General features: G+C 45.8%; 3 protein-coding genes across 6 annotated transcripts in view; 2 read left to right on the forward strand and 1 right to left on the reverse strand.

Moving 5' to 3' along the window:
• Positions 1–852, forward strand: part of aig1 (androgen-induced 1 (H. sapiens)) — a 40,931-nt gene extending 40,079 nt beyond the window's left edge. For all 3 annotated transcript variants that reach the window (XM_048986512.1, XM_048986509.1, XM_048986511.1), the window contains exon 6: positions 755–852. In XM_048986512.1, coding sequence (XP_048842469.1) covers positions 755–789 — 35 coding nt within the window. In that variant the 3' untranslated portion in view covers positions 790–852. The remainder of the gene's footprint in view (positions 1–754) is intronic.
• Positions 853–4,975: 4,123 nt separating this feature from the next.
• Positions 4,976–8,391, reverse strand: adat2 (adenosine deaminase tRNA specific 2). Of its 2 annotated transcripts, none has more exons than XM_048986513.1 (6): positions 7,943–8,391; positions 7,761–7,865; positions 7,477–7,627; positions 6,661–6,767; positions 6,319–6,391; positions 4,976–5,969 (listed from the first exon to the last, which is right to left on the reverse strand). In XM_048986513.1, the coding sequence occupies exons 1-6, from the start codon at positions 8,039–8,041 to the stop codon at positions 5,941–5,943; spliced, it is 564 nt and encodes a 187-aa protein (XP_048842470.1). In that variant the 5' UTR covers positions 8,042–8,391; the 3' UTR covers positions 4,976–5,940. The 2 variants fall into 2 exon arrangements, with proteins under 2 accessions (XP_048842470.1, XP_048842471.1); XM_048986514.1 differs by having other exon boundaries at positions 8,193–8,388.
• Positions 8,392–8,527: 136 nt separating this feature from the next.
• Positions 8,528–13,400, forward strand: pex3 (peroxisomal biogenesis factor 3). Its single transcript, XM_048986508.1, has 12 exons — positions 8,528–8,776; positions 9,039–9,170; positions 9,369–9,450; positions 9,534–9,577; positions 9,683–9,804; positions 9,907–9,973; positions 10,552–10,606; positions 10,739–10,889; positions 11,398–11,468; positions 11,625–11,747; positions 12,218–12,314; positions 12,437–13,400. Exons 1-12 carry the CDS (start codon positions 8,704–8,706, stop codon positions 12,518–12,520), a joined length of 1,101 nt encoding a protein of 366 aa, XP_048842465.1. The 5' UTR covers positions 8,528–8,703; the 3' UTR covers positions 12,521–13,400.
• Positions 13,401–15,674: the final 2,274 nt, after the last annotated feature.

Raw genomic sequence — 15,674 nt, forward strand, 5'->3', positions numbered from 1 at the left:
TAGAGTGAACTATAGTCATCAGCAAGCAGACTCTTTCATTGTTTGAAAGGTTTGAAGGCACAGAGCTACTGATTGGGTTGGATAACAAATACTACTCCCTCTCTCACCTGCTTGAGACCAACCCACAAATCACTGGAAACCGGCATGCAGTTGCCTCACTGCCCCGTCTGCCTGTCTGGTGATTTAATCAGCTCCACTGGAGTTTCAGCTCGCAGCGTTAGCTCATTCTGAGGACGTGAAGGGCTGTTCGCTGTTATTGATTACAAAATATTGAACAGCAAAAGCTTTGTGGGGGGGGCGGTTCTCTTTTGTGCCAGCTAGGCCATCTAAGAATATGTATAACAAACCGGAATTATTTTAGCTTAGAGGTATAGTGAAGGTTTCTCGGGCAAATTTGGTAAAAGTACGACAGTTTTTCAGGCCATATGCATCCTATGGCTGTTCTCCTAGGGGTGCAAGATCAGATCCAAACCAGCCATTCACCCAGATAAATAAATCTGTAAAAAATATTCACAATATAATCATTATTTCACATTGATATGACTGACATATGTCATATTTTCAACTTAATTTTATTGAGCTTAATATTTTCAAACTGCATTTTTACCACCCCCCCCCCCCCCCGCCAGTAAATGCTATCCTTCATATCACGAGACATCGTATCGAAGCAAAATCTCTTTTTGAGCGCAGCCTGGATAATGAGCGTCTTTGAACGCAGCCTTGAGATGTACTGCCGCTTTGTTGTGTCATGCAGGTGCTGTGGACTCAGAGAAACCCAAAGCAGACTGATATCGGGACCAGAGGATTAAAAAGCCAGCGTTTGACCCCATTACCCCCCCCCCCCACCCCACCCCAAAGGGGAAAAAAAAAAAAAAAGCTCTGGAGATGTAGAATTGACTCTATCCACAACAAACCAAATCACATACAAGGTTAGTTGCTGAGAGGAACTTTCCATCCTCGATTATTAGAACTTAACCAAGAGCGAGTCGCTCAGCCGAAGCCTCACTTCAGGTTGCTCAGTGGAATGGAAACCCGAGGATTCGGCGTAAAGAAACGGCGCGTCGTCGGCGAGGCGAGACGAGCTCCTATATCACACCAGGTTCTGTCCATTCCAGCATTTCGCTTCTCCCATAATGTAATTCCAGTATGAGCTCCCAAGCATCATTTGAGCTACATTTTCCCCCTATGTTTGCCATGTTAGATTATCACTTTGCTCCAGGTGTAATATTTATCTTAGGACGCACAGCGGTTCTGGCTGGAGCGGCGAGGGCGTCCGGTGAAACGTGGGCCTGCTTCTCTGGCAGCGTGAAGCTCACCAGCTCAGACTCCAGTTCCCTCAGCGACAGACCGGTGTCTCCTGGCCCCGTAGTGCGTTTCGCAGCTGTACTCCGGAACGTGCTGTTCTCGGAGAGCGAGACTGTGAGGACGGGACCCCGTCCAGGGCTGCCCCGCCATCGCGGCTCCGCGTGAACAACGTCCCGCAATTTGTTGTGCCACGCTGTTGAGTTCTTGCTGAGTGGTCTTCCAATAAAGAGGTCGTTTTCTCTGAACCGGTTCGGGTCCAGTTGCCGAATGGGCCCTGATCTATCGCCAGCCCGACGTGGCTTGTGAAAGCACAGATGTATACGCATGCATGACAAACCTCTTTTCACATCTACACAACTCCAAGTTCTGTGTGTGCTGATATCTTGGGCTGAAAAGGAAAATGTTTAAAGCTATTTATCTGAGTGGTAAGAGTGTATTTGTTAAGGAAAAACTATTTAACATTAAAATATTTGCAAATTAACAGAAACAGTATTACAAATAACATTTTTGTGATCTCCAAAAGGTTCGCAATATCTTTTTGGAGGGCTACAAGAACAATGATTCAGTTCCCAAAGTTATACTCAGGGTCAATGCAGTCATTCCATGTATACGTTCAATTACAGCACCAGCTCATTTAATTAACTCAATAAGTTAAATCGATGATTTACTCATTAGCCAAAACACAGAAGGCTAGTTAGTCAAGGAATACATGAGTATATTGGTTGGTTGCTGCAAATACTGGAGTGAAGGTCTTAAAATGGCCATTGACACACTTGGACAGACATCATAGTTTGTACCCACCTTCACGATTATTTAAACATCACTTTCTTTGACTGCCTAGGACTGTTGCACAGTACTGCGTGTATAATGAGTGACCTATACAAGGATTATTCAACCACAGGTACACGTATTAAAATACTCCTTCTGGCATGAGGGAGCAGATTTGGGGCAGTAACACAGACACAACGTGACGGCTGCATTGTCATTAGATATCTGGTTTAATTAAATGTTGGGGACGTCTCACGCCGACGCCGTCACCTGCTCGCTTTCCAGCCGCCTCTCATCTCATTCTCATAGGATATTTTTTCCCCTGACAAATGTGAACAGAAGACATTATCGGCTGATCGCGCACTCGTACCTGTCAGCGGCGTTCGACGAGAAAACCGGCGTGTTTATTTAACGCGCCGCAGTCTGAACCTCGTCGCTTGGCAGCCCACCCCCGACGGTCCTCGCACGTGAGCGCGCCGCCCGCACACGAGCTGGAGAATGACACTTCGTCGACTTCTCATTAACACCGCAGGTACCCCTCGCGGAGGTGACAAAGTGAGTCCGTTTTGAAGGATGCGGTCGCATACATTTGCATGCTAATTAGAGAAATGTCACCACCCTCGGATCCACCTGCCCCCGGAGCTTTGGGCGTGCGACGTACCCTGGATAACTCGCAAAAACACACAGGCCACCGCAGACCGTGGGCTCGCAGAGGTATGTAAACGTGCGAGCCAGACCACGAACGCTGTGCAGCTACCGTCATACTGCCGAAAGTGGTACAGCAGCACAGGAAATGGCTTCTCTCTCCTTACTCACTTCACAGACGGCCACACACCCCGCATCTGAGTCTGCAGCGGTGCAGGACCCTTGGTTAACCGGTACGCGGCTAAGGGCCCCTCTAGGAAAATAAATAAATTTTTCATGACCCCCCGCCACCCACCCAATATTCTCCCCGACAGCGTTAATGCTAAGCGTAGAGAGGGACACAGAAGTATGCATGTGCTGATGGGAGAAAGGGTGGGTATTTTACCATGTGGGGGTAGGATAGGGAGAAAGAGAGAGAGATGTGAAGGTGTAGGTATGAAAGAGGGGCTGTTCAGACAGGGGGGCTGAAAAATAGGGAGAGGGGTGAGTGTGCGTGTCACACACCCAACAAACCTACGCGTGTGGTAGCTGCATTAGTCAACCGAGGGAGTCTGTCTGTGTTTCAATGGGTCCTTGAAAGAGGATGGCAGAGTGTGTATTTTATAAGAGACAATGCGTGTCTGTCAAGGGGGGGTATGGGCAGCACGTGAGACTCCTGGTAGGGGAGCGGCGGTGGCTCTTGGTCATCCCAGACGCCATGTCTGAGTCCGCCACAGCACGGATGCCACACAGTGTCCCGGGAGCAACGCAGCGATCCGTGGATTCGCCAGCGGTGGCCGGCAGATGTTTTCCGCATCCGACACTTGGGCTGGGGCCCGGAGATCCATTTCGGAGCTCGTTAGCGTGGAAGCGAGCCGCTGGCTGTCCTCACTGGCTTAATTGAACCCATAAGCAGAGAATTCCGGATTCCGGGCTGGCACCGGCTACAGAGCGAATCCGGAGTCTATTCCTGCTTAACAGCTGGGGGTCGGAATCACGGCACAACAGCACCAATATAACTACAGCTGTTGGTTTGTTAAATTTAAGTTCTCGCTTTCATCTTACATCTGAATTTCTGTTACTACAATCAAATCCAAGAACCTTGAGCAAGTCTGTCATATAGCGTCGTCCTTCGCCTGGCCAAGGTGAACCAGCACCGACGTTCAGTTTAGACGGGTCCCGATGCTGGTTTCCAGCCTTGCCACCAGCAAGGAGGCCCGCGTAGCATGGCAACGCACCACTGGCTTCCCGGAGGATGGAGCAGCGCGTCACAAACAGCTGGCATCGTGAAGGGGGGGGGGGGGGGGGCATCGCTGGCGGGAAAACAAAGCGGCAGTCAGGAAGTCGCTGGCGATGTTGCAAGAGCAGGTTTCCGGACACAAGCCATTCCGGCGGATTTACAGGAAAACCAGAGACAGCAGAAGGCATGGTGGGGCTGGCACACCCCCCGGTGCCGTGGGGGGGGGGTTCGGCTCAGCGGTCTGCACTGCACCGGCCTGGCTCACACCCAGAGGCTGCTGGGAAATTCTGAGCAGCTAACAGGAATCAGACTCAAGTCTCTCACAGTCTTAAGGCTAACAGGGAACCGTGCAGGCTGACATGGACATGGGGCACGGGGCCGTCCTTCCGCAGTGCCTGACGGGGCCTGCGAGGCGTGTGGGTCTGTGGCCATCCGGAAGCTACCTGACTGAAAAGTGACCTTTCCACTTAGCCAGCTCTCTCACCAGAAATGGCATTATCTCACAGTAAAGAGTGACGACTGAATGCACACAAGTGCCATGGATCTGTGAATCAATGAAGTAGGTGAAAATGGGGGAAGATGGTGGCGCAGGAGGTAGTGTTATCATTCGGCAACTGGAGGGTTGCAGGTTCGAGCCCTGGTTCCTCCTGACCCCATCAAAGGGTCCTTAAGCAAGACACTGAACCCCAAATTGCTCCCGATGAGCAGGTTAGTGCCTTGCATGGCAGCCCCCGCCACCAGTGTGTGAACGGGTGAAAGGGCCTTCAGCGAGGAACTAGGATTAAGGGCCTTGCTCAAGGAATTAATAATAGCATCACTCGGTTGGCCAGGGGATTTGAACCAGCAACCTTCTGGTTACGGGCATTAAGCCATAGAGCCACACGCACTGCAAAAGTGCGCAGAAAACGTGCCCCCCCCCCCAAAACTTGCATGGGTCCCAGCATGAGCGGTAAGCCAATCTGGACCTCGCAGAAAACGCCCCGAAATCATGCCCTGCTCACCACGTCAGGTGACCTTGTAAACTCTGCTAGTGATCCTTCCAGCCGCTACTTCAGTGCATCAAGTTTACTTTTTAAACATACGCTTTATTTATTTATCCAAGACAACAGCTTAGAATCTATCTAGACATTAAACAGACTTAGAAAACAGCTGGATGTTGTACTACGGCTGCCCTGGCTGCGGGTCTCAGACCGAGCCACTTCCACCAATCCGTGTCCTTATGCTCCCCGCAAAGCCTCCATTTCCCATGAGCACAGAGCAGCAACAGGAATGGAGTCGTCTGCTAGAAAGAAGACCCATCGGTGGCAGTGGGGACCCCTAGCTGCCAGGAGGCCACAGGGTCACGCAGCTCACAGCTCTTCATCGCTGTAGTTAAGCTGTTATTAGGACTGGATATAACTTCGCCTGGTGAAGCTCAAAACCCCCGCGTCTCCATGCCTCTCCGCAGAAGAGGGTTCCTACACTTAACATACAGCCAGGGTGGCAAAACAGGGAGACGGTGATGTGATGAGCTAAGTGTGAGGATACTCATCCTCTTACGACTGAAGAATCGTAATATAAAGCCTGTTGGGCCTTGAACCTATCCTGAGGCAGAGGGGCTAGGATTCCAGCCCAACACAGGACACGCATGCACACGCGCAAACACACACACACACACACAGGGTGGACGTGAGTCTCAGTTAGCATGCAACTCCCATTTGCATATATTCCACTTATTTCCCTGTTTGACTGGCACAGCAGACAGATTGCACTAAAAGACATTAGAAACAAAACTGATTAAATTCACCAAAACATACATTAAATGTTTCCTGAAGCATTACACAGAACAGATGTTCTGAATCCTAAAACAGCCTGTACGTGTTGAATTATAAGACTGTCTCTCCAGGTAGCTTCTGTGAAGGAATCGTTTCTGCTGTATAATGTTGCCCAAACCTGTCTACTCTGTAGGTTAGCATCTAGAGCCCCCTGCTGGCCAAACAAAGCATTGCCCATAGCCGGTCTTCTCAGTCCTTTCTCACTCTTGGCTTCGGGGCTGAAAGCAAGACAAACGTCAGGGTGGATAAGCACATAAATCACACAAATGGTTGACTGTCCGATAGCGAGCATTACAGGCTAAGAAATGTGACTTTTCTCCCCACTGGATTTTCAGATGTTTTTACGCATCTCTGCCACTCAACTTTTACAGTGTTTGAAACTCTGCCCGTTCTTACCAGACAATTCACTGTTTGAGGTTACAGTGAAATTTACCGCAGCACGATTTTAACAACATGGCTACAGCTACAGGGTTAAATTGGATAAGAGATTCTGCCACATAGGCACAAGTTACTTCCCCCCCACCCCCACTCTGGGTAGATTGGAGGGCAGAGCTGAACAGGTCTTACCGTTAGGGTTCTCCTGCTTGTAAAAAACCTTCAGCATCTCCACAGCTTCCTCAGCTCTGAACCCGGAGATGCACTGGAGGGGGGGGGGGTGTAAGAGCATCGACTGAGTCAGCATGCTTCCAACGCCTGGCTCTCCTGCTCCCCCCAATGGTGAAGAGCGTGTATTACAACTCTAAAGGCTGCCTTAGCTAAAACACAATACAGTTAGTGGGATTTCCGACTGAAGCTGCCGGAAAGCCCATGACTTCACATATACCTCTCAACCGGTCTGGGAACTGTGTTTCATAATGGTTTGCAAACAGCTTGAGGGTAGGATCACCAAAGGCACGCAGCCCACTCTACCTTGAATGCCGTGCCGGTGTCTGGCAGCTCGTCCCCGGGGATGTCGAGCACCGACCCGCAGCCGCCGAATCTCTCGTTCTTACAGCCATAGACCACCAGAGGGATGTCTGTCTTGCAGTCAAGGTTCGGCGTCTCTCAGCTGCCAGGCACCTGCTCATGCCGGCCCACTGTTCCACATTGACAGGCATGTTCTCTTCACATTTTGTTTTCCTTTAAATACCCTCGTTTGCTAACCTTGGGCAGTCTTTCATTAAACCCTGTTGATTTCACATAACAAACAGACACCTGAAGTGCTAGAGAAGAGAGAGGTGAAACATTCTCTCCCCGATGCTGACATACGCTGCTGTTACTCTCTGCGAAAAGTGTCACAAACTTCAGACTAGCAAAAATGGCACCGTAACGATATTACTTGTTACTTATCCTTTAATTCTAGCACATCCCTGAACACAACATGCAAACATTGCCCTCCACAATCCTAGTTAACATCATTCAGGATAATCCGACCAGGGACCGGAGGCCATACTGTTCTCATGAGCAAATACTTCTGCATTCAAATTCCCATAATATTGTTGCTTTTAGTGGGAAATACAAAATGAGAGAATTTCCAACAAACAATTCCACAGGTTATAACATAATAAATGTAAAAGAAGCGCATCTGACATATTTTACGAGGAAATACAAACGTTCTCACAAATTGTTCATGACAATAATATTAAAGAAACAGAGGAATCAGTTATAGGAAAAAACTAAGTAAATGTCTCCACCAGGAAAGGCGGTACCACCCTCAGTGAGCCCAGCTCTAACACTGTAGGATACTCATTAGTCGCAAGGCTCCGGCACACATAATGCATGGCTCCACAGTCACATAGAGGACAGTCTGCTGTAGCACCTCCCCGGGGTCCCTCTGGGCCTTGTGGCACCAGTTCAGCACCTGATCCAAGGCAACCATCTCTGCATGGCGGGTAGCCTGTGGATGGGAGTTGGGAGAACGGAAAACATGAAGCAGATACACACCAGGCCAGCAGGTACAATCAAACGTGTAAGAAACTTGTTCAGCTACCTAATCTTTAAACAAAAAACACAAACGATTTCGTACTTACATTTTTCGTTTCATTCACTTCATTCCTTCCTTTCCCCAGGATCTGGTTGTTGTACACCATCAGACATCCAACGGGTACTTCGCCATTCTCTAAAGCCTCTTTAGCCTAAAAGGTAAAAGCTGTAAACCTTCCTCGAAACAGGAGAACGCGAGGTGGAATACGGTCTATATCTTTCACGTTACCATATCAAATGCTTTTTGCATCCAGCTCTCTATATCTTCTGATGACGGCTGATAAAATTTTTGGCAGACAGCAGGGTTTCCCACGGATTCAGTATCCATGCTGACAGATTATAGTTATCAAACAACTTTTAACAATTAAGACATACTCAGAAATACCACCACAACAAACCTAAGGTTATCTCAAATGCGATTCGGCGTCTTAACAGTAATTACAAAAACTTTTAAATATAAAGCAAACAGATAATCGTACACGTATATCTTGCTAAGTGCATTATTGTTAGATGCTCCTCCACTTGCAGCGAGTAGCTTTCCAGCTCGTGGACAGCGCGAGTGTTCACGTTGAAAATGCCGTTTCTCTTTTGCCGTGGTTAAGAAAAATAATTTCTACATTTTATTTATTCTTCACTGAGAAATATATTAACCAGACTTAAAATAAATATTCACAAATTAATAAATCTTAAATGTTATACATTAATGTTATGATAAATATACCTTTATCTATAAAATAATAACGAAAAACGTCAGGATAGGAACTGTATTGCCGGTAAAAATAGATGCATTCCGGAAGATTTAGCTTGCCGGACCGAAAAAGACAGTCTCAACTGATCGCAGAACTACAGATCGGTTCTCAGGTTCTTCGCTCGTATTGATTACTGTTCACTGACTGACTAGCTGCTTGGGTTATGTCCTGGCTAAGTAGAGTTAATAAAAGCCAGGAATTTTACTTATCTTGACTTTAAGGATTGGCGACAGTTTCGAGAATGTTGATGTCAACGTGGAATTTTCTGAAGCGCCACAAAAGGAAATTTATATTTGCTGGGGTTTTCGCAGGTGGTAAGTGTCGATGAGCTCGCAAAGCTAACTATTCAGACAGCATTATTTTCGGATTAGCCAAACAGCGATGCCAGTTGGAAGGTTTTAAGTGTTAACGATGCATCTGGCTAACTAGATAGCATGAAGCAGGTCTCTCACATTTGCTAAGGGCCTTGCTGAAATGGCTGTCACTTTGGATTCTTCTTATTTCAGGGAATGTAGCAGGTGAGTTGTTTCAGGGGCACTGCAGTTTTGTTAACATCGAGTTTTCTTCTCCGGAAAGGTGTATATCTTTTGGGCAAGTATGCGCAGAAGAAAATTAGAGAAATACAGGAGCGGGAAGCGGCAGAGTACATCGCCCAGGCACGCCGCCAGTTCCACTTTGAGAGTAATCAGAGAACCTGCAACATGACAGGTGAAGCTCAAGTCTCTGCAGCCTTTTAGTCTGATCAAGTCCGCCCTAAGCGGAAGCTAAAGCATATTTTAAACTGCACTTTTTTAGGTCAGTGACACCGTTTATACGATGTCAAAGGGGGTTGTCGCTTTAAACACAGGGCACAGGGAGCGTAAACGTGTTTTTAGGTCTGACATCTGTTTTTTTTCCCCATCGTAGTACTGTCCATGCTTCCCACTTTGAGAGAAGCTATAATACATCAGCTTAACTCGGAGAGCTTAACAACACTACTAAGGAGCAAGTAAGTGGGAAGACTGGCATCGAAATGAAATCGAGCCTCATTCAAAATGTATTCGTATTGATGGATGGTTACTTTCTTTACAGGCCTGCGAATAAGCTAGAGATCTGGGAGGACCTAAAAATCATCAGTAAGTTGTTAGATTGAGGAAAAGAAGAGCTCGCATGTCACTGCAGTAGTAAATTAGTCATGCTCGGTTAAAACACGTGCTAAGTACCTGCCTTGCTGTCTCGAGGTTTCACGCGAAGCATAGTAGCCGTTTACAGCAGCTGCATGTTGGTGGTCCTGCTCCGCGTTCAGCTAAACATAATCGGCGGCTACTTGTACTTGGACAACTCCGTTAACAAGAACGGAACGGTACGTGAGATCAGCAGCCCATCTGTGTGTCTCATTTAGTCTTTCTAAATGTACATTTCGGTGTATATCTTTCTGTCTCTTATCGTGACGTGGTTGTCCCAGACCCCCCAGGCGCCGCCTGACGTGCAGCAGCAGTACCTGTCCAGCATACAGCACCTGTTAGGCGACGGTAAGCGACAGATCCTACGCTGCCCCCCCTTCCAACCCAGTGTACAGGCCTAAACTGTAACATAAAAATTGTATTTATTACCAATTTCTAAACAGTATTCTACTGTACACACTTTGCATGACAAATTACTTTGTCATTTCCTAGCTTTTTCTATAAAATCCAAACTATCTAAATTATGCCCCTATGTATTCAAAGTTACTACTGTAACCATTGGGAGGGTTACGTTTAGGAAATATTATTAAAGATTCTAAATGAACGGCATTGACAGTGTTAAAAGTTACTGTGAGAAACGCAACATTCCAGTCACAAAGAGGGCTAGCACGAGTTAGACAAAGATATGTGAGGTACCCGTGTCAGATTTTTAATATTAAAGATATAATATGCACTTACGCTGTTAAATATACAAATATTAGTCATACATGATGTATGATTTTATGTGATCCAAATCATTTTCAGTGTTTTTTTTTTTTTGTCTTGCGCATTTTTTGCAAGTCTCTGCTGTCTTTCAGCAAAGCTCCAAAAATATTCAATTTAATTCAAATTTATGTAGATAGCGAATTTGTCCTATCTGCCCCAAGGTCTAAATGAACTGATGACTGTGGTGAAACAGGCTGTGCAGAACGTGCTGGGCGGGTGAGTCCTTTGCCGCTTCAGATGTTGGCTGGGAGACCGTTGACATGGCAACCACTGCGGCATTGTCCATTCAGAAATTTGCATGAATTCTGATGTCCCGAAGGTAAATGTGTGTGGTCGTCCAACCCTCAGGATCTCCCTGAAACAAAGCCTCTCTCTGCATGACCTTGAAGATCACCTGCACCAAATCAGAGCCCGTGTAGAGGAAGGGTATGAAGGTTGGTCACAAAGACCTCTCTGTTGGTACATGATGCCCGATGAGGAGACCACACTGGCAGCTCAGGTAACAGGTCCAGCACCTTAAATCATCTCCTACGTAATTTCTAACCCAGTGATTAGCCTCCTAACCACTATGAATAATAACCAGTATTAATAATAGCCATAACAGCATTTGGTGAGCTGACATAACTAGAGTAATTTACAGTTTTGTTATACAGTCACAGAAAGGTGTTATGAATGAAGAACAGTTTGAATGGCCAGAGGTTAAGCATCACAGAATGAAAAGTACTGCACACTGAATAATCTCAGTAATCCACGTAGATATTGTCTTTCTGGTGAATCCCAGATGCTTTCCTCTGCTGCCCCCTGGAGGATGGGCTCCCCCTTTGAGTCTGGTTCCTCCCAAGGTTTCTTCCTTCTAGGGAGTTTTTCCTTGCCACTGTCGCCTCTGGCTTACTCGTTTGGGTGGGGTGGGGGTTTGGGTGGCGATAATGTAAAGTGCTTTGAGACAATGTAATGTGAAAATGTGCTATACAAACATATTTGAATTGAATTGATAATATTTGTTGCAGGCATGTGGTCTAACTGAAAAGGATGTTTCAACTATAAAGCTCTTGAATGAAACCAGGGACGTGCTGGAAAGGTACAAGTCGTCGTAATGTGTGACCAGACCACAAATTGTCCTGCCCTCCCGGATAGCTACGGAAAAAGCCGAACTGCTTAATTGCTGTTAGTTTTTGCGGACCTGTAAGTCCCATTTTTGCCTGTGCCTGGCTGTGCACCTCTCTGCCTTCAACAGCCCCGACTTCAAGACCGTCCTCGACACCTGCCTGAGTCGTGGCTTCAGTCGTTTCCTCGACAACCTGGCTGAATTCTTCCGGCCTCACCAGTTGGACTCCATGCATGCCGGCACCCCCAACAGGTCAGAACCATCAGCCCTGTTTGGTGACACATCGAATCGATGTCTCATTAGGTTCTTACTGTCCGAAAGATGCTATTTAGCTATTGTTTTCCACTTTTAGGTATTGTTACACTTTTACATGTATTGGAAGTTCACACTATCAGCACTTATGCCTAGTTGACTCCTTGACGGCTGTATATTGGAAATTTGTCTCGCTCATAAGTTGCTTTGGATAAATGGACCTAAATAAAGTATTTGTATATTACACTTTCCTACAGTGTTCAGGTAGCACATCAAAAGTTGGCCGAGTTGGCGTCAGTGATGGGCAGGTTTTCTAGGGACTAAACCCTGATTGGCTCAAAGAATCATGTGATTTGATGACAGTGTTCTCTCATTCCCAGAAAGAAAGCATTGAGTGAAGTACTATCCATCGCTTAGTCGTGTCTCGTTAAACCTGCCTGGGCCTCTCTCCCATTGTCTTTGTCTTGTAGCCTCTCTCATATCCAGCTACCCCTCGCCAAGATCATCCCCATTGTGAATGGACAGATACACTCAATATGCAGTGAAATACCAAGTCATTTTGTGCAGGTGAAGAGCCTTCAATCCGATGTTGATTGTCATTCAGTGGTGTCCCTAACTACAGTGCACTTTGCGTAAATGTTGAAAAGATTTACGTAGTTGATTAAAACTTGGTTATGTTTGTCTTTAAGGATCTTCTGATGGTCGATCAGCTGAAGGAGTTTTCTGCCAATGTCTACGAAGCATTTAGCCACCCGCAAGAACTTCAGAAATGACCGGCCAGGACCAGGACGCCGCAGACACATTCCCCTCATGTCGACCCCTTTTGGGGTCTCCCAACGTGAACTCCCTTCCCATAATTCACTTGGAGTGGGGAGGTGAAGCACATTCGATTGCCTCAGGGAGTTCTCTCCTAACAAGAAGTTCCGGAACTGTCGGTCTTCATTTCCATACGTTCGGGTGTTGCAGTCCGACGTAGTGTTATCATGTCTCGGAATTGCCCACTCCTGCGGAGGTTTGGAGAGCGGCAGGGCAGTGGTGCACGGAATTTTGGGGAATCCATGTAAAACATCGCAGTCATTGTCCCTCCATCCATTTTTTTCCCCTCGATGAGACGCATCTTAGGACACTTCCTTGATTTTGTAAATCACAACCCCCTCACAGCTACCAGTCTATGTCATAACTGCAGTAAATCAAGTTGCGTATGTGACCCCACCTGCCCCAACTAAAGTATGTGTACTGTACTGCCTTTGACAGAATAGTTTGTGGTCTGTGCTGTCTGGGTATCAGGTTATAAGACTAAGCAAAGACAATGTGTGACGACATTGCCTGACATTTAGACAGTTTCACAGTAGCTTGGGGGGGGGGGGGTTCCTTGGTACTCTACCTTTTATTATTTGAATTCCCGTTTTAGCCTAATGCAGTAATGTTGGAAATGTAGACGGGTTGTGTTAAAGAACATGAATATTTTTAATGAACACGCTGGTGGAGAAAGCATCAAGAACATCGTGGTTTTTAAGACTTGGTTTGGTTTACGTTACTTGGTCCGGTGTTTTTTTTTTTCTTTCTCCATTCTTTTCAATGAATTCATTACGGCAGTGACTGTATCGCTAATTCCTTTATATTATTGAATTCAATAAACTGACCTAGACTGGACTCTTCTTTCCTGGTGTGAAGCTTTTTCACCGTGTTGCGTTATTATTTGATTTATGTTTCAGTTTGTTTCAGACATCCGTAGGCATATCGATTTCCGAGAGGTGGGGATGACATCCTGCCGTCCCACGGGCTCTATAGCTGCCGAAACTGGCGACCGGCGTGGGCTGCGGCTGTAAAGGACGCCGAGCTTGACGGTAAATCATACAGCCACGGGCAAAAAAAAAGGATTTCCGGGACATTACACATATTTCTCGAGGAAACACTTAGCTGCTGAAATCTACGGGAGATTCCAGGAACTTCCTGGAGAGTTTAAATGTTTGTTATATTACTGAGAAAACGCATGTACCAAGCTTTAGTCCTTGAGCTGAGTTGCCGATCTGATGTTAGATGTCAAGGGCGTTGGTTGAAATTGGAAGCATATGCCAGGAGCAGTAATTATAAGAATAAAAAGTTTAAATTTTTAATTTTACACAGATACCCTGCAGCAGTTATAGGTGTACTGGAAAAACTAGTACGTGTATTAAGGCCACGTACGCACGCAAAGTAATTGAGTAACCAGTTCTTTAATTGTGGTTGCGGTTTTCTCAGTTGTGGAGGTTTTTCCCTCCTTCTAGACTTCCTCAAACGGGATCTGACCCGCCCACCGGCACAGATCTCTGCAGACTGGGCATGTCCTCGCCGTGTTTCACCGGATCGTTCCCGGGATTTGGGTTCCCCACCCGCAGCTTCTGCTCGTGTGCGGCGATCGCCCTCCTGTTCACAATGCACCTCAATCGATTAAAAAAAAAAAAACATAAAAGCCATTTAATAATCTGTCGATCTGACTTGCATGCTTAATTGTTCAAAAAAATCTTTTTTTCCAAATAGTAATGGAAATCTGATGACTGCGGGTCCTCTAATCATATAAATAATAGGTTCGTCTTAAGTGATTGTGAAGAAATAAACCGATAAGGAGCTTTCTTGGGAATTCCTGATAAACCACGCCGTTATGGAATACACCCGGAATGGCAAACCTGCATTCAGCCGCACCCACAATAACTATACCGGCATCTTGCGTATCGCCGGAAACCCCGGGGGCTGCAGTATAAGGTCACCTTCCTGACAGCATTTTCACTAACAGTAAACGCTTCTTCAAACGGATACACAGGCAGTTCCTGCCGTTAATGGCCTGTATTACGATCACATGGATTCCACCCCACGCTTCAAACCTGGGGCGAAGATTTTAGCCTATAGAGCACATGATGACCGTACGGAGTACAGCAGCGTTTGTCATCTTCAGCACGTCACCATACTTTGTCTTTTTTTTATATATATAAACTTTGACTGATCGGAATAAGGAGGATGATCACACTGTCCCCGGATTTTGTGTATTTCCCGTACGTATGAATAAATGTATGACGCAGCCACGCTTTATGAACACAAGGGGGCGTGATGAAGCTCAGTCTGAACTTCGCTCCTGTCTCTCTGGCCAGACCTCTCTGAATTATAAACATATTTTGATCCCAATAGGTGTCATTTTGCCGTATCTTGCAGTACCCCCAGTGATTATAGTACCCTTTTGGAACACGTTAGTTTTTCTTATTACCTCTTCTTTATTTTATTGGCCAGACGAATGCAATTTTGAGTAATGTTAGATCTTAAGGCTGCGCACTGCTAAGGTGGTGATCACATTTGTGTTTTAAGTTATCAAAAATGTCAAATTTTATGTGTATCTGAGTGAAATATTGGGGGGGGAAACATACCAAATAAAGATGGGGATTAGCTATATTTTGCGCTACGAATTGAAAGCCTGGTAATTCTTGCCAGACAGATTGATATCGTGAAGAGCATACGGAGCGCAGCTGGGGTTGGTCGGTACCTAATGCTCGGTGTATTTTAATGGTACTTTTTGCTCAAAAATTAAAAACACATTATTTGAAAAATCACTTGGAGAAATAATGTAAGACGATGACACGATTAAAATTCTCTGTGGCAAAAATTTCATTGTTTTATTACTGTTTATTCCTGTGTTTTAAATTCATTAGATATTTTGAGAATTTCACAGAACCAGAAGCTTGATTTCACTGACAGTTGTCATCTGATTTTAGTTTGGATTAAAGCAAAAGTTCTGGTTATTTTTGTATGACGCTAGACTCTTACAAAATTCATAGAATATTAATGTTGTGCCAACCAATTCCATATTGACGCTGGTAGACACAAGTGCACAACATTTTTTTTTTTATTATGAATTACTAAACTATTTACAGTAACTGTTTTCTGTAATCTAATATGTCT

The sequence above is a fragment of the Brienomyrus brachyistius genome, chromosome 19 (genome assembly GCF_023856365.1).
Source record: "Brienomyrus brachyistius isolate T26 chromosome 19, BBRACH_0.4, whole genome shotgun sequence".
NCBI classification, from domain to species: Eukaryota; Metazoa; Chordata; class Actinopteri; order Osteoglossiformes; family Mormyridae; genus Brienomyrus; species Brienomyrus brachyistius.